Below are 22,349 nucleotides of genomic sequence, written 5' to 3'. Positions count from 1 at the left end.
TATACCACCAGCTAATCAATCAATCAATCAATCTCAGCGTCATTTTATCAAACGTGGTTTGGATTAATATATATCCATCTCCAAGTATATATCTTGTTAGATAAAAGAATCTGATCATAACCTTGCAAAACAAACTATGATTATAAATAAAAGTCTGGATCATAGTCACTCTTGACTAAGCTAATGACAAATCCTTAAATTGAAAATACCTTTCATCGATCTTATATAACAAATAACTTTTTAGATAAAACCTCAACCCGATATTTTTACTTTCGCATTCTATAACTTAAATTTTACGTTTTGTTTTGGAATAAAATAATTCAATGAGCCTTTCATTCAATCACTGACAGAGGATCAAAAGTGAAAAGTTAAACTGTTGAACATAAACAAAAAATATAACTTGAAATTGAAATATCTTGATATTTAGTGTAATTTCATTATTGGAATTACTGTATTTTCTGAAAGTGACGGGATGAATAGTGTAAATTAAGCAAATGGGATCTTTTTGTGATAATTGTAACTGGTTGAATTTTGACAAGTTTGATCAAAAATGAAATTTATACTACAGTGTGAAATAACAGTAACAACATGGTTGGTTAAAATAAAGCATGAATTTTAAATTTTAAATTTATTCTTCCATATAATTGATAATTGTTACCTAATATTATAAAACCAAAATATTACATGAAAGTATACCAATTAGTACTAAAAGATATATAAACACTTATATACTAATATCGCGATTGTACGATATATCTAGAGATAATACAGTATCAAAGTGACACAACGCAACGATGGTATCAACAGGTAAAGAAAAAACCTATTTAAATAGCGAATAAATATAATCTTAAAGGATATCTTCTTTTTTTTCTCTTTCACCATATGCATTGGGAAAGATAATAATAACAGTAAACTAATACTAATAATATAACGATACTATACAAACAAAAGATAATACAACAAAGAAGCCAATTACACAAAACTTTATGATCCCCCCTCCCCCAAAAGTACAAATACAAATATATAAATATAGGTATTTCTTCTTATTTTTCAAAATTCTTCATCACCATAAGAATCTGTACCTACTTCAATGTAATCTCTTTCTAATGCAGCCAAATCTTCCCTTGCCTCAGTAAATTCACCTTCTTCCATACCTTCACCAACATACCAATGAACAAATGCACGTTTAGCATACATTAGGTCGAACTTCTTATCAATTCTTTTCCAAGCATCTGCGATTGCTGTGGTATTCGACAACATACAAACCGCTCTATTAACTTGAGTTAATTGAGAGCTTGGTGTAGCAGTTGGAGGTTCGTAACAAATACCAATTTTAAAACCGGTAGGACACCAATCAACCATTTGCACAGTTTTCTTGTTTTTAACTTGCGCAACCGCCGTTTGAACATCTCTTGTAACAACATCACCTCTATATAATAAACAATTTGCCATATATTTACCAGTTCTTGGATCACATTTTACCATTTGATTAGTTGGCTCAAAACATGCATTCGTTATTTCTGCAACAGAGTTTGATTCATGAGAACTCTTATTTTTAGATAAAATTGGTGCATATGAAACTAATGGGAAATGTATTCTTGGATAAGGAACTAAATTAGTTTGAAATTCGTTTAAATCAACGTTCAAAGAACCATCGAACCTTAAAGATGCCGTTACGGAAGAGACAACTTGAGCTATTAGATTGTTTAGGTTTGAGAAACTTGGTCTTGCAATATCCAAATTTTTCTTACACATGTCGTAAATAGCTTCATTATCCACCATAAAGGTACAATCAGCATGTTCTAAAGTCGTATGAGTAGTTAAAACGGTATTGTATGGTTCTACAACCGAGGTAGAGACTTGAGGAGCTGGATAAACGGCAAATTCTAATTTTGATTTCTTACCGTAATCGATAGACAGTTGTTCTAATAATAATGATCCTAAACCAGAACCTGTACCACCACCCAAAGAGTGAGTGAACAAGAAACCTTGTAAACCATCACATTGATCTGATATTTTTCTAATTCTATCTAAAATATCATCTAATAATTCTCTACCCACAGTATAATGACCACGGGCATAGTTATTTGCAGCATCTTCTTTACCACTAATCAATTGTTCAGGATGGAAGAGATCTTTATAAGCACCGGTACGTACTTCATCGATAACATTTGGTTCCAAATCCACATATACTGCACGAGGAACATATTTACCAGTACCAGTTTCGTAGAAGAAAGTAGAAAACCCTTCTTCACCACCTTTTGGCTTAGTCAAACCTTCCTCGAGATAACCATCAGGCCTAATACCATGTTCTAAAGAATATAGTTCCCAACAGGCATTACCAATCTGACAACCAGCTTGACCAACATTAATACTAATAACTTCTCTCATAATCACGTCGATCTAATCAGGATTTAATTGCAAATGAAGATAAAAACACGAATAAAAATCCACAAATAACCTGAAACACTTTTTACACAACTTTAAAGGTATCAGATCTACACTCAGATTTAACACTTGATCTAGTTCTTGACAATATCAACTGTTACATAACAAGAGAAAAAATAAACTATAACTAAAACTAAAAATCTACTACCCCCCATCAATGAATCTATAAAATCAAACCTTCCATTTCTTTTATAGATGATGTCTTGATACTTTTTATCTTTGTCTTGATGTAAACAATATCAATTTGATTGTTAAAGATCTCTCTCTGTTTTTTTTCCCGGGCCGTTGGCACACGGTGCAAACGGCTAACTGCAAGTATGAGAATATCTTCACGTGTGTGAGGGTAACTGTCATTTTAAATAAGAATAAGATCAAGAATAAGAATGGTTCACCAACCAACCAGCCAACCAATATACAGAATGGAACGTCACATCAGTTGATTATAATATATGGAACAGCAGAGAAATGTACAATCCTGATTGATTTAACTCAAAGCGAATGGGTTTTTTATTAATATACAATACTTCATACTTTTTACATATATATATATATAAGTTAATAAATATTTAAATTGAGAATGACTTGATTTATCTTTATCTTATCTTTTAACTTTAAATTTAAATTTGCTGTCCTACCATCGAGGTATATATAATTATTGCACTTTTAAAAATGACATAGGATTATTAAGGAGGGCTCCTTCTTCAGAATAGAAGGATATAATAATAACTATTATTGTCGTTATTATCATTATTATTATGTGACCATCAAATGAAAAGGGTTCAAATGGTGAGAAGGGAAAAAAACATGAGCAAAACGAAAGACTTCTGTTTCTAATTAATTATATTTGTAATATCTTGTCCCTACAGTAATCATTTAGTACTCTCATACTTAGAATAATTACTTTCTCCATGATACTTTTCACTAATTTCTTCTAATGTCATTCTCTTAGTCTCTGGAATTAAGAAACTCAAGATTAGACCAAGTAACATGAACAAAGCAAAAATCTCCATAACATGATTTAACCAACAGTTTGGTTCTCTACCATCTCTTGCACAGTTGTGATTAATCAAAGTACCTAAAACAGTTTGAGCGATAATGGCACCGACTTTACCACAAGCGGCTGAAATACCATGAGCTGTTGATCTATATCTTGTTGGATAAATTTCACCAGGAATAATGAATGTGGTTGTATTTGGACCAAAATTTTGGAAAAATTGACAAACAATGTACAAACCCAATAACGAACTTGGTGTTAATCTGTAATATGCAAAACCAATGGCACAGAACAATACAGTCAAAACAAAGAAACCGAAGATTTGAATTGGTTTTCTACCCACTGTATCCAATGTGAAAACCGCTACCCAATAACCTGGTAATGCACCAGCACAGATTAAAATCAAGTTACCAACAGCAGAATTATATAATTTGTGGTAAACGTTATTAGAACCTGCATAACCAATAGCTTGTAAAATAACTGCATTGTTTAAAGATAAACCATAGAAAGCGACATCTAACATGAACCAAGTACCTGCAGTACCCAATAGAATCTTAAAGTGTCTCCATTTTGAGAAATGATTACAGAAATCTTTGAAAGAAGCCTTTGGCATTGCTTCTAATTGGGTAGATTGTTGTTCTAGTTCAGTGATTCTAGCTCCCTCCTTTTCATCAGTTTCATCACTACCAGAGTTTCTTGAATCTAAATTGTGGTACATTTCAATATCTTTTTGTAAGTTAACATCCAAAGAATAACGTGGAGATTCTGGAATAGTCAATCTGAAATACAAAGCAATTAAACCTGGGACAGCACCGAAACCAACTAGGATTCTCCACATCTGATCACAAGCTTTCATACAAGCAGGGCCACATTCAGCACCAGTATTGGCATCAATCAATTCAGATTTATAAGCAGCGATTAAAATGATTGAAATAATACCACCAGCGACTTGACCCCAACCTTGGTTAGCAAAAACAGCACCCATAATAGCACCTCTCCATTTAGTAGTAGCAAATTCAGCAGTGATAATTGAAGATAGAGGATAATCACCACCGATACCGATACCCATAACGATACGGTAAAAAGTCAAAATAGCTGGGAAATTAACAGCTGGGGAATGACCAGTGGTACATTGTAAAATAGTAGCCGTAATGACAATAATTAATTCCAAACCATAAATTTTTTTACGACCAACGATATCAGCAATGATACCAAAACCTACTTGACCAATGACAGTACCCACTGAGGTTGAAACTTTTAATAAAGTTTGAGTAGAAGAAGGCATATTACCTTGCCAGTAGACGTAAGATAACATAGTGATACCCAAATTGATAGCGAAGATATCATAAGCATCAGTCATGAAACCTACACCAGCAACTAAAATAGCTTTTACATGGTACCAACCGAAGCTAGCTTCATCAATTTTTTGCAAAGCTAATCTTCTTCTTTCCAATGGATCTTCGATATGAGCGAAATCATTAACGAAGTTATGGAAAGCAGTGTTACCACCCACCGTCAGGTTATGTTGGTAGTTTTCACGTTCTTCTGTGTTCAAACTCGAAATACTCTTTGAATAAGACATGGTATTAAGAGCACTCTTTATTTATTAATTTGTATTAAAATACTTTGCAATCTGAGAATATAATTAGTGACGCCGAAAGTGAGTGTCGTCAATGAAAATACTATTAGTGCGAGTGAATGGGGGCAGTTGAAAAGTGAAACGATGAAACAAATATATATATATAAATATACAAAACAACAGTACTGGAGTCAGCGACAGAGATGTTTTTGTATGTATTGTATGTGTTACTGAAGTGAAGTCAGTAATTGAGTGATGCAATGTTGGGTATTTATGAGGAAATAGAGTAATTATGAAATATATAAGAAAGTTTGAAAATAAGATGTGTAATTGAAATTTGATCAAGAGAGATATAATTAATTAATGGATTGTTTATATATGTATCTGGAATACGGCGATAATAGATTTTAATCAATATTTTATTTCCAATTGATGTAATTAAATGTAATGAAAAAATATAGATTCTTTTTTTTTTATTTCTCTCATTACATTAGAGGTTAATTGCAATAGGAAGACTGTTTTTGGATATCTCATTAATGAGTGTCAATTAATTTTTCTAATTAAAAATGATATGATTTAATTAACAAAGGACCCACGAGTACTAAAATGAGAATGAGGTATTGGGATTTGGATTGCTTTTTGCTGTTCGTGCAGATAAGTTGAACAAATCAAATGTATGTGTAGTGAAGTTATTACACATATTCTGAACAATCTATCGTTCATGGATTACAATAGAGGCCAGGACTGACAAGAAAGGACAAGATGGGATAAGAGTAACCAAGTTATTTTTGCTTTTGGTTTTGCTTTCAGTTTCAGTTTCAGTTCCAGATGTAAATTTAGATTCAGATTCAGAAGGGAGTATAGAATAGTCATAGAATGGCATAGCATGGCATGGCATGGTATGGTAGTGTTATGTGTAGTGAACCAAAGAGGAATAGATAACGAGATTACCTCAAATAATATATTGAAATGTGAAGATTGAGCGCTAGACCAGACAATACCCAGTTACATGAAGTGGGATGGGACGAGAAGTCTCGAGACAGACAGATGAAAGGAAACGTGGATGATAGTTAAGTGGTTTAGTGTGAGGGCCCTGAGAGTGAGTGATTAGAGTCCATATCATATTGATATATATGTACTATCTGTCACTCCACACGGGAAAACGCAACAATGCAATCTTTAGCTGGCGATGGCGAAGGTGACCAAACCAGGCCAGGCCAGGCCAGGCCAGTTGGAAAAGTTGAATGCAGCCAAAGAACAACATCCATCCCATCGACATCGGGAGAAGGGACAGAGAGACAAAGAGACAAAGAGACGAACTCTGGTTCTAAGACTGCATGAGGAAGCTTATAGCACACACAGGACAGTGACTGACACTTCTCTTGATGCAACAACACACGTTTGCAATGGCTGTTGCATTAGCATTAGCAGTCGTGTTTAAAGTGTCCAAGATATCATATTCATATTCATATTCATATTCTTATGTCGGCTTGGTGGGTTGTGTGTCCACGTGCTATGTATCTATATGTATGTACGTATGCATGCATGCATGTTGCAGTTATCTATCTACATTACAGCAACACAAGAAAGACACCGCTCGTTGGCTTGTTCGTTTGACTCTTGATCGTCTCCACGTGGTTCAACCCCCTACCCTCTGACTTTTCGCAATATTTAAATACTTGATACTTCCTTCTACACCTGGGTCCACTCCTACCCCAATGTGCTGAACGGAACGCTGTGCTTGACTGAACGTAACTTATTCTATCAGGCAAGCCAAGCCAAGCCAAGATGGACTGTGCTAATGCTAATGCCAATGCTAACCTAGACCAACTTGAAATAGAACAAGATAAAATAAAACAAATTATAATAAAATAGAGTTGTTGGTTGGTTGGTAAAATAAGTTATTTAGTTATGTCTATATAAATGTGTGATAAAAAAAAGTACGTACATTTTTGTTTTTTGTTTGTTTTAGTTATTGTTATTGTAATTGTAATTGTTATTTTGTAGTAGTAATAATACTAATTGCAGTAGTAATGATAATAATAACTTAAAAGGACAAATGAGAGAAGTCAAAAAAAACCCGACACATACACTAGAGGAAGTCACATGTGTTCTGTTTCATCTTCTTCTCTCTCTTTCTTTCTCTTCTATTACTGTTACTGTTACTGTTACCGTGAGTATTAGTATTAGTATTAGTGTCATCATAATCGTTGTCGTCGTCGTCATCATCATCATTATCTATTTCTTCAGATTATACTATACTAACCTAGTAAGTCCCTTTTTTACTATTACCATTATTTATTGAAAAATAATGTATAGTATGCAATTGCTAAAACTGCTATACCAAAGTATGATACTACCATCAAGAAATTGTTCTCCTCCATTTTAAATGTAATAGCCATCTTTTCATCGGATTTTGTTCTCTCTTGTGTCTTTAGATATATCTCAGTTTCGTTTGGTCTAACGCCTGCTGGTAATTTATCTTGATACATCTCTTCCATAAATTGTTCAATCTTGGCAATTTGAATGTTCAATGGCAAATAGTTAGGATCTTCAACCATCAACTTGCTCTTGATCTCACGTAAATAGTATTGGAAAATTTCAACACACCCCTTTAATGTTCTAGATTTCAAAATCAAGTAACATGTCTCCCCTTTTCTAATTTTAACGTTCTCAACCAAAACTTTTTCATTGTTAAACAATAAGGATAAGGTTGCAATCGCCATCACTTGTGGAATTGAACAGAATTGAAACGTACTTTGTTCATTGATTGAGGCCAAATATGTCAACACATCATTGACATGGGTCAAAGCATTCAAAACTAAATGGTTAATACATCTTAATCCATTAGATTTGTCCTTTTGTAAATCTGGTAACTTTTCAACATACAGTGACCAAATTTCCTTTGGCCAGAATGATCTACCGTCTTCCAAGTCTTCAGCATAATCTCTAATGATATTAGTCTTTTGCAAGAAAAGACCCATACTTTCGTATAATTCTCTATCACCACTAGCTTCATACAAGTTTTCATCACCAAATCCAGCTAGAACGATCAATTGTGTTAAACCATCACCAACCAAACCTGCGACATAATGACAATACAAGTCATAATCCTTAATTGTCTCTACACCATTCAAATTAAAACTTTCATCAAGAACGTAGTTAACCATACCTTGACCCATTTTTCTAGTGATTTCCTTAATAACTTTTTGATATTCTGGCTTCAAATTATGGTATTCACGTAAAATATAAGGGAAATCAACTAAAACATCTCTATCTTTCTCATTTGGACCATTACCATCAAAGGACCAATCGTCCAAATCTAATTTTTCATCAAACTCGTTCAATAATTTAACTTTTACACTTGGATTAATTGTCATGTCATCTTCAATTGTATCCAATGCTCTCAACACCAAGTAGAAAATCATAATGGCATCACGCAATTCAGGATTCAATTCTTGAATAACTGCAGCAAAAGATCTAGATGTCAATTTCAACAATTCGTAACATCTCTTTAAATCCTTGGAATTAGCTATTTTAGATTCTTCACCTGGAAACAAAGGCTCTCTATAGTACTTTAAAACCAAAGCAGATTTCAATTCCAATGGATGTTGCAACAATTGAGTCAAAGAACCCATCTCTACCAAATAATCTAATTTTTTGTTATACCTAAATCAAAATCAAATTTTAAATCAACAACAAATATCTCTCAGGATGCCCTCAATTTGTACTCAAATCCAGCACCGTAAACGGGGTATCGTTATTATAATGATCGCAATTAATATCACCACCAAAGGCACACACACACTCTCCTAAAGCTTATTCACCTATCATCAAATCCACAATTGAGAAAGTAAAACAAACTTTTATAACTTCTTTGATGCTTCCTTTATCATTTAAATATCTTTTCCAAAAAAAATTGTCTCCTTTTGCCAAAGGAAGAAACGAAGGAAAAAAAAATTATTTTGCTTTAATTTCAATTTCGAATCCCATCGTTTAAGCAACAACAAATATAACAAGACAAGTTAAAAAGTGATGGTTTAAATTAGAGCAACTCAAGGAAGAGCAATCTGATCTGGTTTCCAATAGATTGAGGGGGATTTTATTTTGATTGTTTGTTGGTGATCACAATTAGAGTTGAGTTGAGGTACCTTTTGATATTTGACATTAAAAAAGTGACAGAAGAAGTTTAATTTAGGTTTGCTTGACAGGAATATAAAACGAGAAGAAGTTAGAACAATAGACGGTTATTGTACTTATTCTTATTCTCTGTATATTACATTTTTTAGGGGCTGATTTTAGGATTGATTAGAATTAGGTGACACTATTTTGTTTTGATAATCATCGAAAATGTCTTCATCAAATAATAGAAAAAAGTTATTATTAATGGGTCGCTCAGGATCAGGGAAATCGTCAATGAGATCGATTATCTTTAGTAATTATTCAGCTTTTGATACAAGGAGGCTGGGTGCTACAATTGATGTCGAACATTCTCATTTGAGATTTCTGGGCAATATGACGTTGAATTTGTGGGACTGTGGTGGTCAGGACGTTTTCATGGAAAATTATTTTACAAAACAGAAAGATCATATTTTCCAAATGGTTCAGGTTTTGATCCATGTATTTGATGTGGAATCACAAGAAGTCATTAAAGATATAGATATATTTACTAGAGCATTGAAACAATTGAAAAAATATTCTCCTGATGCTAAAATATTCGTATTGTTGCATAAAATGGATTTGGTCCAACTGGATAAAAGAAATGAATTATTTGAAATTATGATGAAAAAATTACAACAAGCTTCTGCAGAATACGGATTCCCACATTTAATAGGTTTTCCAACTTCTATTTGGGATGAAAGCTTATACAGAGCTTGGTCTCAGATCGTTTGTTCTTTGATACCAAATATGTCAATACATCAATCAAACTTGAAAAAATTAAAATCTTCAATGGATGCAATTGAAATTATTTTGTTTGAACGATCGACTTTCCTAGTGATATGTTCAAGTAACGATCAAAACATAAATGGAAAGATTAATAACTATACTACTACTACGAATAATAATGCCAACAATTCAAGTCTATCTGAGTTATCAAACGAAGTTTCGTTATTGGATCCAAAAAGATTTGAAAAAATATCAAATATAATGAAAAATTTTAAACAGAGTTGTACTAAAATGAAATGTGGATTTAAAACTGTGGTCTTAAATGATAATATATACGTTAGTGAGTTATCTTCAAATATGGTTTGTTTCATAGTTTTGAAAAATTCCGATGCTCCACAACAACTAGTATTAGAAAATATAAGGAAGGCAAAAAATTACTTTTAATTTTAAAACCACGACAATGCCTTAACCATAATATTCATAATCATAGCAAAACTTTTCATCATTATAAACTTCATTTTCATAATCATAATATCATCTTATATCGAATATCAAAGAAACTTTTATTAATTGATTTAATAAAAATAAATAATTTAATATGCTCTATATATATACTGCATATAGACTTTTGAATATGTAAATAATAAATAAATTTCAATTTAAAACATAATGAACAATATGCTCCAGCAATTGTTCACATTTTTGTATCTGTTAGAAAATAATAATAAAAAATAATATCAATCAATCATCACTTCCATTTACTAGTGATATGAATAAGAGTAATAATTGTAAATGAAATGTCTAATAAGGTCACAAATAAAAATAAAGGAAATACACACACAGACTTCGGTTAAAGTAAAACAATTCTTCTTTTTTTTAAAGAAAATAAATTTGATATGTTCATTAATTCATTAATCATATTCATTAATTCATTAATCATATTCATTACAAACCCTTGAAGAAATCTCTCTTGAAGAAAGCCAATTTCAACCAATCAGTAATAACCTTAAATCTTGATCTAGCTGATAAGATCATGGAAACATATAACATTCTCCAAACATAAAATGTAATCAAACCACCACCAGTATAGAACGAACGCTTACCATAGGTAATGTTTGCAATAGCTCTTTCAGCACCCAAGTAAGCCAATGCACCTAAATGAACATATTTGAATGGCTTGAAACCATTTTCTTCCAATAAAACATCAGGTTTTTCTTTAGCTGCTATTAATTTATCATGGAAGTTTGGCAAATTATCCATCTTGTCGAAGACTTTAGCCAAATATTCAGCTTCTTGATGAGCTACTTGTGCTGTTGGAGGTAAACCGGCAAAAGCATTATCACCGATAGCGAAAATATTGTTGGAACCCTTGACTTGTAAGAATTGGTTTACATTTAAAGCTCTAGTTGAAGAATTTTGTTCTGGAATTTTCTTAAACAAGTTAGTAATCAATGGTCTAGCCTTGTTACCAGTTGCCCAAATCAAAGTACCATATGGAATTTTAGTTTCCTTTACTGAACCATCATCCAACTTGGTCTTTGCAATTAAGTGATCTTCTTCGACTAAACCGACGGCAGTCTTTAAATGTAATTTAATTGAAGTTTTTTCCAATACGGATTGAGCATAAGAAGATAATTTCTTCTCGAACATATTTAATACGACAGGTAAAGCTTCAACTAAATGAATTTGAACTTCTTCAGCTACGGAAGGCAAGAATTTTTTCAAATCTTGAGAAACGTAATCTTGTAACTCACCAGCAGTTTCCACACCAGTTGGACCACCACCAACGACTACAATTGACAAAAGTCTCTTTCTTTCAGGATCACCTTTTGGTAATAAGTTTGCCTTTTCAATGTTTGAAGCAAATCTTTGTCTAATTTGGTAAGAATGTGGAATTTCCTTTAAGAAATTACCATATTTTTCGACACCTGGGATACCAAAAGTGTTTGGTTCAGCACCTACAGCAGTGATCAAATAATCGTATTTAATTTCAGCAGGTTCTTTTCTTTTAATACCTACATTTTGATCAGTCTGAGCAACTCTTGCAATAGATGATAAAGATTCTACTGTGACAGTGCTACGATCTGGATTAATCGAAGTAGCCTCAGCTTCATAATAGGTAACAGAACCCTTTTTCTTTAAAGCGAAATTTACAACTGGTTCAATAATCGACTTTTCATCAACAGTACCAACTGGGGTTGATGGTAATAAAGGAGTGAACAAGAAATAGTTTCTTGGGGAAATAATGGAAACATTATATTTTTTGGTATCTATACCTTTCAAGAAAGAAATAGCACCCCAACCAGAACCTAAAATCACGATGTTTTGCTTTTTATCATCATGTTGATTGTCTATAATTTTAACAGTTTTAAAAGAAGCAGTACCGGCACCATTTGAGTCGACAGAAGTAGTATTTGCAGAACTCGAAGTTTTTGGTGAGTTTGTAGTAGCAACTGCTAAATTTTGAACTGACTTATTAAAATATCTTTTGGTAATATTTCTTGCAATTGAAACAGTGTTACCGTTATAATGTCTTGAAATCATTGATGCTTAATTATTCTAAAGGGGGGGGGACCAAATTAAAGATCAGATATCTATTGTAAGCTATGGCTGAGAAGGGAGTTAAAACAAAAACTTTAAATACACAGTAAAATATAAGCAATTGTGATTAATCGTACTGTTTATAATATTGAATACAGAAAAACAGAATATTGAAATATCAAATATTAAATATTAAATTAAAATCTCTAATTTTCACCTAAGTTGATTCCTCAATTCCTTGCGTGGTGGTTTCTCTTGCTTGAGTTTTTTTTATTTTTAAATTTCTGGGTTAGCCTTGACGAATTTTTTTTTTTTCAAATTATCAGTAGCAAGGTGGTGACAGTTTTCCAAATGATGCAAAAAGGTAAAGGATATTTATATTAATGACGAAAGTAGGCAATAACGAACGTAGTCAATTAAAATAAAAGAACGTCAGAGCAAATAAATAAGATAGTTTTATAGTTTTATGAGGATATATAGTGAAGTTTCATGATGGAATGAAACATGTTGTGATAAGATTTAGTTTATAGTTTTGTTTAGATGGTATGGTTAGAGGAACATTATATAGTTTTATAATGAAAAAAAATATAAAAAATTTCTCAATCTACTAAGGTTGATCGAATCCAATGAGAAACAATTGGTTTGTCCAATCTCAATCAATGGGTTTAGACAAGTGACAAGAGTTAAATTTTTCATTGTAAAGGGAACTCTTGCAGTAGTTGTAGTTATAGTTGTAGTCTGTTGTGTTGAGCTTGTTGGTTTGGCTTGTGGTGAAAAATGTAGATAGATAGATGGTGGTGATGAGAAGAGCAGGGGAGGGGGGGATGGCAGAGAGAGAGAGGTGATTGATTGAGATGGGCTGAGAGATGGCAGGCAGAGGAGGGGAGAGGATAGCACTTGGAAGTAGTAAGAATGAGGTAATTAATTAATTGAAGGTATGGTACAATAGTAATGTGTATATGATTGCATTGAGCGTATATTGGATAAGCCAGAATAGACAGAGACAGAGAGAGAGAGAATAAATCAAAATGTGTAGTGGTTCAAGCTCACCACACACTACATAAATCGATGATGATGATGATATGATGTATACGGATAGATTTAGTCCAATGAATGAAACGATGATTATAGCGAGCATCGCAAGAGGTGGGAATGGAACATCAGTATCGTATCGTACTGTATCGCATTGCTCATGACCCAAGGATATGTAGAGTACCGTAAAGTACAGTACAGCAGAGTACAGTAATGTGCTTTGCTGTGTAGCCGTTTACTAGTTGGGTCTGATCAGTTGTACGATTCAGGTAGGTCCGGTCCGATCGATGAGGTCCAGTTAGTGGTATATGTTATATAAATTCTAACCATACGTATGTATGGATGATTATGACACCATTATGGGCTTGTTTAAAAGGATTGAGATTTTGGTAGTTTGTAAACCTGTCCCAAATGGTAGCGACGCATTTTGGCATGGTTGTGTATCATCAGAATATTACATAGAGTTCTGCTAGTATTGTAGTCTTGTTTCCAGAGATGTGCGAAGATCGGATTAACAGTAGCCAACCGGTAACGTAATGTAATTTCACTCTACATGGGAAAAACTGTATGTGTGTATGTTGGTCATGCCAGAAGGCGACTCATTAGAAAGTAATGGAAATATATATGGCAAAATTGTTATGATAATTTGGTTTTGGTCTTGGTCTTGGTCTTGGTCTTGGTAGGTGAGGTGGGTAATGAGAAATTTAGAAACAAGACCAGGGAAGGCAATACCGAATCTCGGGTGCAGTAGAGCAGGTTGCTGCTGTAGAACGCTAGTGCGTGAGCGCAGTTTGCTATGTTGCCAACGCACATACAGGTTCACGGAGATGGAGATGCTTTACTTTAAACCATTTCTTTTTGATAAATTGCTGTTTTTGCAATACCGTGTCATGTGACACCAATACACGTGATATATCGTACATATTGATTTGATTACCCTCCCTTTCCGGTTAATATTTTTTTATTTTTTCAAAAGAATATAAAATGAAAATTAAAGTAAAATAAAATGTCCTATTTATCCCAATTTCCGAAAAATCAGGACAAATTTACTAAGTTTTTCCGAAAAAGAAAGGAAAACACCTAAACGCATAAAAAGAAAGAAATTATTTTGAAAAACTGACGCGTAAACACGTAAACACGTAAACACGTAAATATTATTAATTAAATAACGTATCTTAATAATGAAAATAGAAAAAATATTCTGTTTACGTGCTTACGCGTACTGTTTTCCACCATATTTCCACCTATGTCCACCCTATTTCTTCCTTGTTTCCTTATTTCCTTTCTATTGTTCTTTTATTCTCAACTTCACTATCCCTCTCGATCGCCATCGCAGCCTTTCGAATTTCCTTTCTTTTTTAGTATCATCACCTCTAATCACATAGCTCATAGCTGTATTAATTCTTGCTTACTTTTCTCCCTGGATACTTAAACTGGTTGCTAGCACACACACGTAATTGCTAGTCATTTTCTTACTTTTTACAAATCGAACTGTTGCCCTTCCCAATATCAATATATTCGTTCGTTCTTTGTTTAATTGAAAATAGTTGTGGCACTCGAACAAGACAATACTCTTTTGATCCCATATCACTTCGCTTAAACTTCTCTTGGCTAGACAAGGCTTCCAAAGTTGGTGCAACTTTTTTTATTTTGTCAACAATCAATCTTTAATATCTGATATTATTATTATTTTTATTGTTACTATTTCTCATACTATATTGTTGTCAAGTGGTTTCTTATCCCTCCTTTCCTTTCGTTTGATTCCTCATATTTGTAATAGTTACTAACACTGCTTTTTAAGTTTAACGTTGCTAACTATTTTAAAGTCCTTGTAATCATCGTTATTCATCGTTTAAGCTCTTTATTTATTAAAATAACCAAAGTTATATAAATCATCAATTTCTTGGATAGCTTAAATTAAAAAAACAGATTCTTAGATTAATTAAATCCAATATTTTTCAATAAATGTATCAGCGCATACAACAATCATACATAGACAATCCAACAATCATACATAGACAATCCAACTTTTCACAATGGATACTGATTTGAAAAAAAAAAATATCGAAGTATCTTCATATATTGCTGAAGAAACTATAAGATCAGATTGTTCAGATGCCAATGATGAATCACCTTCGATGGAATTAAAAAATTCCAGTTTACGTAACCCTGATTATTTTAACTCAACTACACAAGAATATGCTTTTATATTCTCTTGTATGCTGAGTCAATTATTAAACTTAGCAGGTACGACGCAAACTTTATCAATTATGAATGTGTTAACAAGACAATTACATTCTTCAGATTCTCTTAAAGTATGGCTGGTGGCATCTTTTCCATTGGTGTCAGGTTCTTTTATTCTTGTAAGTGGAAGATTGGGTGACATCTACGGTTTGAAAAAAATGTTAATATTGGGTTACGTCATTTTAGTAATATGGTCGTTAATTACTGGCCTGTCCGGTTACTCCCACAGTGGGATTTTTTTCATAATAGCAAGAGCATTCCAAGGTTTAGGTATATCATTAGTGCTACCAAACGTATTAGGTTTAATTGGTATGATTTATAAACCTGGCACATTGAAAAAAAACATGGTGATAAGTATAGTAGGAGCAATGTCACCAATTGGTGCTACCTTAGGTGGTTTATTTTCAGGTCTAGTTGCTACTGAAAGCGAAGGATCTTGGCCATGGGCTTTTTACGCATATACTTTAGCCGCATTTATTAACACATTCATATCTTATTACTCCATCCCAAATAATATACCAACAAATGTTAATAGATTATCCATGGATTGGATAGGTTCATTTACTGGTGTTTTAGGTTTAATTTTATTCAATTTTGTTTGGAACCAAGCTCCTGCTGACGGTTGGAATTCTGCTTACCTCATAGTTCTGTTAGTCATTTCTGTCATTGCCTTAATAGCATTTGGTATTTATGAATTGAGATATGCAGAAAATCCATTATTACCAAGTGAAATTATTCGTAACAGACAGCTGATTATGATATTAACTGCAATGACATTCGGTTGGGGTTCTTTTGGTATTTGGACCTTTTACTATTTCTCATTTGTATTAAACTTAAGAAATTATTCTCCATTGTGGGCTGGTGGCTCTTATTTTATTTTCGTTATCTCAGGTACAATAACCGCCATATCTTGTGGTTTCCTAATGAAAAAAATACGTCCTGCTGTTTTATTAACATTTTCAATGGTTGGATTCAATTTAGGTTGCATTATCTTTAGTGTGACACCTGTTCATCAAACATATTTCAGAAATATATTAGGCACAATGATCATTTTACCACTTGGTATGGATTTGTCCTTCCCTGCATCATCAATTATTCTAAGTGATAACTTACCAAACCAACATCAAGGTATGGCAGGTTCATTGGTAAATACAGTTATTAACTACTCAAATTCATTATTCTTAGGTATTGCTGGCACAGTCGAACAACATTGCAATAAAAATGGAACAGATCTTTTACGTGGATACAGAGGAGCTCTATATTTTGGTATCGCATGTTCTGGTGTTGCTGTTTTAATTGCAGGTTTATATATGGTCGAAACAATATTCGATTCATATAAAGATCGTAAGGAAAAAGATTGTGAAAACTGTGAACAATAATTGTCAAATAATTTTATAGATAAGCATTACAATATTTTATAGATACGGAATAATAAACTCTTTAATAAACAATATTACGAAAATACGATTCATTATTCATTTAAATATATTTAAACTGGTCCCCACCATTCAAAGATTCCAGGACTATCTAATGTCTTATCATTTAGCATTAAAAATTACCGGAATCATTAAATGTCTAAGTATACATTGAAAATTTTTAATATAATTATATATTATATATTAAGTTTCTATTTCTTATTATTAATTTTTTTTTTTTGCCTACAAGGGATTTCTATTTTTGTTTGTACACTCTATTTCATATTGATAATTAAGGGACTTCGAAATAAAAGATAATACAAATATACTAATAGATACGTTCCTAAATGATATTTTATAATGAGTTCATAAATTCAAAACACGGTATAATCGAGACATTCAGAATTTTGATTTCCAAAATCTTTTATGTCAAACCATAATGGATTATGCTATTATTGTTTTAGCTTCTATTATTTTCTCTTTCCTTACTTGCAATTTCTAATAAATCGTCGTCACTTGGTTCATAGATATGCCATAAAGTGTAGTGCGGTAGACCACCAACTCTGAACCCCATTTTTTTAGCCATCTTACCGAATGCTTCGGTTTCAGCATGATTTTCAAAAGTGAAGGCTGGGAAATGTATACCACTTCTGAATAATTTTGCCTTTACCAGGATGGAAACACCTCCAACACCATCTAAATCTACTACTTGATTTGGATTACCATTTTTTTCTCTGATATATGCCAAATGAACCCTCCAAGTTGGATATTCTGCGTAACCTTCAACAATAACGTCATCTTCATCTAAATTTTTAGCTAATTTCAAAGCTTCATTTGACTCCATCCAGGAGTTCAAGTCATATGGTTGCTCTGAGTTTAAAAATTCTGGCAATGGTCTCCAAACGTTTGGTACCATTACATCGAAGTTTTTCGACATCAAATCTTCTATAACTGTACCTGGACATAATTCTACATCGGCATCTCTCCAGTAGACCCATGCGTGATATGGTTTCAAAGCGTTTGTCATTAACCAATTTCTGGCTCTACCCATTAATTTTCTTCTGATACCTTGAACTTTAACGGAATGTCTTTCGGTGAAACCTTGTCCAACTTCTTGGCCGAAATCTTTTTGAAAGATTTGAACAGAACGGAATGGTTTTTCGTAATCATTATGGAATGGTGGGGAATAAGCGTCTTCCACCATTTTCAAATAGTCTTTATTCATATATTTCAAGTATAATTTTTCTGAATCTTTTTTACTATCATCTTTATCCATTTCTTGAAACAAACCAGCTAAAGTACCATCTTGTAAATGACGGGAATAAGCGATTAGGGATTCTAGGGTATGATCACCTTCAGTACAGTCACTAACTAAGAAAGCTAAATCTATCAATTCATGTGGATAAGTTAAATTCATAATATTTTTAAACATCAAAGGCAGAACGTCTTCTGCGTCTCTTAACGGTACACATAATAAAACGTGTTCACGATTTTGGATACCGTTCTCTGTACCACTATATTTACTTAGATCGTAATTTTGAACTGTAGTTGAAAGCAATTCTTGTAATTCTTGTTCATAACGACTTTTATCTTCTGGAGTTAAAACCTCACTGCCATATTTACTAATCAAATAATGTTTTGCCCCATCATCGAATTTTTTAACCAATGGTTCATCGAAATTCTTAAAATCATAGTCATAATATTCATTATCTTCTAATATTTTAGCTTCATTTGTATGTGAATCAACGACATTTGAAGAAGATGAAGAAAAGCTATTTTGACAGATAAAAACTAGGAATAAAATCAAAGTGATGATGGCGTTAATTTTAACAAAATTTTCGCTATTTGCAGGGTTAAATTTATGACGGTATTTTGATTTTGGAGCCCATCTTGAATCAGAAATGGGTAGCTCGTCTTTTTTTTTCAATTGCCTTTTATTATTCAGTAAGAAATCCATAATGAAATTGCAATTGAAAGTGTACTTTTGAATATTTTTTTTTTTTAAAAAAAAATATCAAATAAAAAAATCAAATAAAAAGAGAATACTAATGCCACAACACTACGCCAGACAAATTGTTAAGTTTCAGATTGGATCAGTCGTTCAAATAAAGTTGATTTCCAGTAAGAAAAAATCGTCTCCCAAACAGAAAGTAACAAAACCGACTCCCCTTTTCAACCACTATCACTTCTCAATTGCAACTGAGAACCTGATTCAAAACTGTACGTAACTCATCCAAAAGACATGAACCCTAAATAGTACAAGAACCCACACAAAAATCAAATGAAATGAAATCAAACTTTTGCTTTTATAAACACATCATCTCTACTTGTTTCAATATTTCTAACCTCGGTCGGGTTCTGTAGTTTGTAGTCTCAAAATCAAAATATCGAATATATCGAACATATAGAAATATTTTATTTTCCATCGGATTCGGATTCCTGTGTGTGTGTGTTTTCACCACGCTGAGTTTCTTGGCTTTTGGAATCTTTTCGAATCGATAACTGCAAGAAGTTGGGATAAGAGCAAGAAGGGAGGGAGGGAAGGTTGTATTTGGATTCAGAAAGAGGGAGTGGGTGAGTTGAGTTGTGGATGTGTATGTGGGTCTGCATTATTGTTGCAGTTGTGTGCATGTGTGCATGTGTGGTCTTGTTCTTGTTCTTGTTCTTGTTCTTATTTTAGTTCTGGTTCGCGTTGTTACAGGTAGTACAAAGTGATATGATGATGTGGGAGAAAAGCAGGTGACTAGGGAGGGTAACAGGTTTGAGACAGCAGTGTAATGGTCACTGTCGCATGAACCAAATGCTATATGACAGAACTTGCCACGGATTGACCCTGTCCCACACACACACACATATATATAAATAAATTTTTAGAGATCTGGCACCGTCAGTATAATAATTTGTAGACACTGCAACACCAATCTATTACAGTTACAGTTACAGCTACAGCTACATTTACATTTACATTTGCACTTGCACTTGTGATCTGAAGAAGCAGAAATTGGATATACCTCGGGATTCCCAACAAGAACAGTCAAACGTTTCTCTTGGTTTGTGAAGCAAGTGGATGAGTATAATCATATACACTCTACTCTTTTGTCACCCCAAAGGATGAATGTCGGCCTGTGAAAAATTAAATTACATACAATCACCAATTATGATCCAAGACAACATATTTGAATAACATTTCCTATACATCACACACTATTCCCACCTTTGATTGAAACAAGATAAAATCTCATCGATTCTAGGGTCCCCTCCTCCCCAGACACACACCTTTAAGCTGTCATAACTAAGACTTCCACACGGGAAAACTATGAAATTACGTTGATCCGTATCTAAAAATCATACACACAGACACTGACACATATATATGTTCAAGTAACATGGTTTAAACATCTATTAGCATTAAACACCTTGTTATATATAGATCACCCCCCCCAATTACTATCCCAGATCACACGAACTACGATTGCAAGCGCAACAAAAACAGAAAGCATTTCACAACTATATATAAATCTCTCCCCTCCCTAATACCCAACTATCTTGAAATTAACAACAACAACAACCTTAGATCAACCATCTCATCTCATCTCATCTCTTGTTGGGCTACGTTCGTAAATACCAAAATTTCTGTTTTTTTCATCGTTGGTCTGGTCTTTGGGCTGGTCTGGTCGCAGTTGCCAAAAGAAAAAAAATAAAAATTGCAGTTGAAATAGTTTAAAAAAAAAAAAATTAAGTAATGGCTGTCTGTTCTGTATGTTTTCACTACAAAGATGGTAAAAGGTTTCATACTTATTTGGAAGTTATTAAAGTATTGATATTTAATATTCAAGTACTAGAAATCCACTAAGTTTCGTTTGTTTCATTTGGAATTGAATTCTGAGTGTAAGATAGGTCCTTTTCATTGTGTGCTTAGTCCTGTTTGTTAGAGAGATCAAATAATTTTTTTTTTTTATTTAAGAATAGAAGAATATAAAATAAAATAAAATAAAATAAAAAAAAAAAAGAAATAACACATCTTAGCATTCAACTTAGATTAAATCGATACTAGAGTAGGCAACACTTTGATTTCAGGTATTTATAAAATTGTATCGGGATATCCATAATCAAGAGAAGAGAGCTTGTAGTGAGTATAACTATGGCAAAAACATTGGCTCAAGGGAGGAAACCTGGTAGTGGTAGAAAACCAGGTAAAGGTAAAACTTTAAGAGAAGGTAGGAAACCTGGTAGTGGTAGAAGGCCCAAGAATGCTACTGCAGCAACAGCAACTACATTAACATCAAATATCAACAAATCAAATAATTCTGCTGGTATTGGTATCAACTCTACTATTAACACAGGTACAAGAACAAAATCATCGACAAATTCTAGAGGTAAAAATTCAAAATCAAAGGCAAATGCAAAGGTTCATCTAGATGATGTTAATGCAAACACCATCCCTGTTTCGATGATGAACAACATTGTCAATGGTGTCAATCTATTAGGAACAATGCAGATAACGCAAGATAGTTTTAATGAGAACATCATGCAAAGAAAGCAATCGAATAATAATAGACGTAATAACAACAATAACAACAACAACAGTAATAATAATAACAATAATAATAGTATATCGACTCGAGATTTAGAGGCTTTGGACGCTCTAAGAGAATTAACTACGAGTCCTACTTTTGCAACACTAAACGACATCACTCTATCTAATAACGTTAATGGCATGCCATTACCTTTACCTAGATTAGATGTGATAACACCCCAGAGACCACTTCTACATCATTCTCGATTATTATCAAATGATAAATTAGATCAAAGAAATACAGATTTCCTTACAGGGAACCCTAATCTAATTAACACTGCACATTTAATTAACGATCACACTACAATGGCACCCCATAATATAGGCTTACCACATATTAATAATGCCATCAATGATACAAGTAATATAATGAACAACCAATCACCATATGGAACAAATAGAAACTCAAATAATTCAACATCACATAAACGCCATTAAATATCCAAAAAAAAATAATCATCAAGGTACCATCCTTTCCATGTAATGAAGAGAATAACACAAAACAATACAAAACAAACTAGACTAAACTCCCCATGTTCCATTAGATAGATAAATCATTATTGTCATTGTTATTAGTATTTTTATCATTAAAAACTTTTCAACACTTTATTTGTTGGTTTGATTTTTCTATTT

At 32.9% G+C, this 22,349-nt stretch overlaps 8 protein-coding genes across 8 annotated transcripts; 3 read left to right on the top strand and 5 right to left on the bottom strand.

Annotated features, from left to right (window-relative positions):
- Nucleotides 1-1,050: 1,050 nt before the first annotated feature.
- On the bottom strand, nucleotides 1,051-2,391 carry TUB3 (alpha-tubulin TUB3; the record flags this gene model as incomplete). Its single annotated transcript, XM_001645586.1, has 1 exon — nucleotides 1,051-2,391. One exon carries the CDS (start codon nucleotides 2,389-2,391, stop codon nucleotides 1,051-1,053), a length of 1,341 nt encoding a protein of 446 aa, XP_001645636.1.
- A 926-nt stretch (nucleotides 2,392-3,317) lies between these two features.
- PHO84 (phosphate transporter PHO84) lies at nucleotides 3,318-5,024 on the bottom strand (the record flags this gene model as incomplete). The annotated part of the gene is made up of 1 exon (XM_001645585.1): nucleotides 3,318-5,024. One exon carries the CDS (start codon nucleotides 5,022-5,024, stop codon nucleotides 3,318-3,320), a length of 1,707 nt encoding a protein of 568 aa, XP_001645635.1.
- A 2,291-nt stretch (nucleotides 5,025-7,315) lies between these two features.
- Nucleotides 7,316-8,659, bottom strand: ERG9 (bifunctional farnesyl-diphosphate farnesyltransferase/squalene synthase; the record flags this gene model as incomplete). The annotated part of the gene is made up of 1 exon (XM_001645584.1): nucleotides 7,316-8,659. One exon carries the CDS (start codon nucleotides 8,657-8,659, stop codon nucleotides 7,316-7,318), a length of 1,344 nt encoding a protein of 447 aa, XP_001645634.1.
- A 712-nt stretch (nucleotides 8,660-9,371) lies between these two features.
- On the top strand, nucleotides 9,372-10,352 carry GTR1 (Rag GTPase GTR1; the record flags this gene model as incomplete). The annotated part of the gene is made up of 1 exon (XM_001645583.1): nucleotides 9,372-10,352. One exon carries the CDS (start codon nucleotides 9,372-9,374, stop codon nucleotides 10,350-10,352), a length of 981 nt encoding a protein of 326 aa, XP_001645633.1.
- A 501-nt stretch (nucleotides 10,353-10,853) lies between these two features.
- On the bottom strand, nucleotides 10,854-12,452 carry NDI1 (NADH-ubiquinone reductase (H(+)-translocating) NDI1; the record flags this gene model as incomplete). Its single annotated transcript, XM_001645582.1, has 1 exon — nucleotides 10,854-12,452. One exon carries the CDS (start codon nucleotides 12,450-12,452, stop codon nucleotides 10,854-10,856), a length of 1,599 nt encoding a protein of 532 aa, XP_001645632.1.
- Nucleotides 12,453-15,517: 3,065 nt separating this feature from the next.
- ATR1 (borate transporter) lies at nucleotides 15,518-17,104 on the top strand (the record flags this gene model as incomplete). Its single annotated transcript, XM_001645581.1, has 1 exon — nucleotides 15,518-17,104. One exon carries the CDS (start codon nucleotides 15,518-15,520, stop codon nucleotides 17,102-17,104), a length of 1,587 nt encoding a protein of 528 aa, XP_001645631.1.
- Nucleotides 17,105-17,600: 496 nt separating this feature from the next.
- On the bottom strand, nucleotides 17,601-19,097 carry VAN1 (Van1p; the record flags this gene model as incomplete). The annotated part of the gene is made up of 1 exon (XM_001645580.1): nucleotides 17,601-19,097. The coding sequence occupies one exon, from the start codon at nucleotides 19,095-19,097 to the stop codon at nucleotides 17,601-17,603; it is 1,497 nt and encodes a 498-aa protein (XP_001645630.1).
- Nucleotides 19,098-21,281: 2,184 nt separating this feature from the next.
- Nucleotides 21,282-22,154, top strand: DAT1 (Dat1p; the record flags this gene model as incomplete). The annotated part of the gene is made up of 1 exon (XM_001645579.1): nucleotides 21,282-22,154. One exon carries the CDS (start codon nucleotides 21,282-21,284, stop codon nucleotides 22,152-22,154), a length of 873 nt encoding a protein of 290 aa, XP_001645629.1.
- Nucleotides 22,155-22,349: the final 195 nt, after the last annotated feature.

The sequence above is a fragment of the Vanderwaltozyma polyspora genome, genomic scaffold (assembly GCF_000150035.1).
Source record: "Vanderwaltozyma polyspora DSM 70294 KpolScaffold541 genomic scaffold, whole genome shotgun sequence".
In the NCBI taxonomy this organism is placed as follows: domain Eukaryota; kingdom Fungi; phylum Ascomycota; class Saccharomycetes; order Saccharomycetales; family Saccharomycetaceae; genus Vanderwaltozyma; species Vanderwaltozyma polyspora.
The sequence above is the reverse complement of the archived record's forward strand: the minus strand, read 5'-3'. Positions and strand labels throughout refer to the sequence as shown.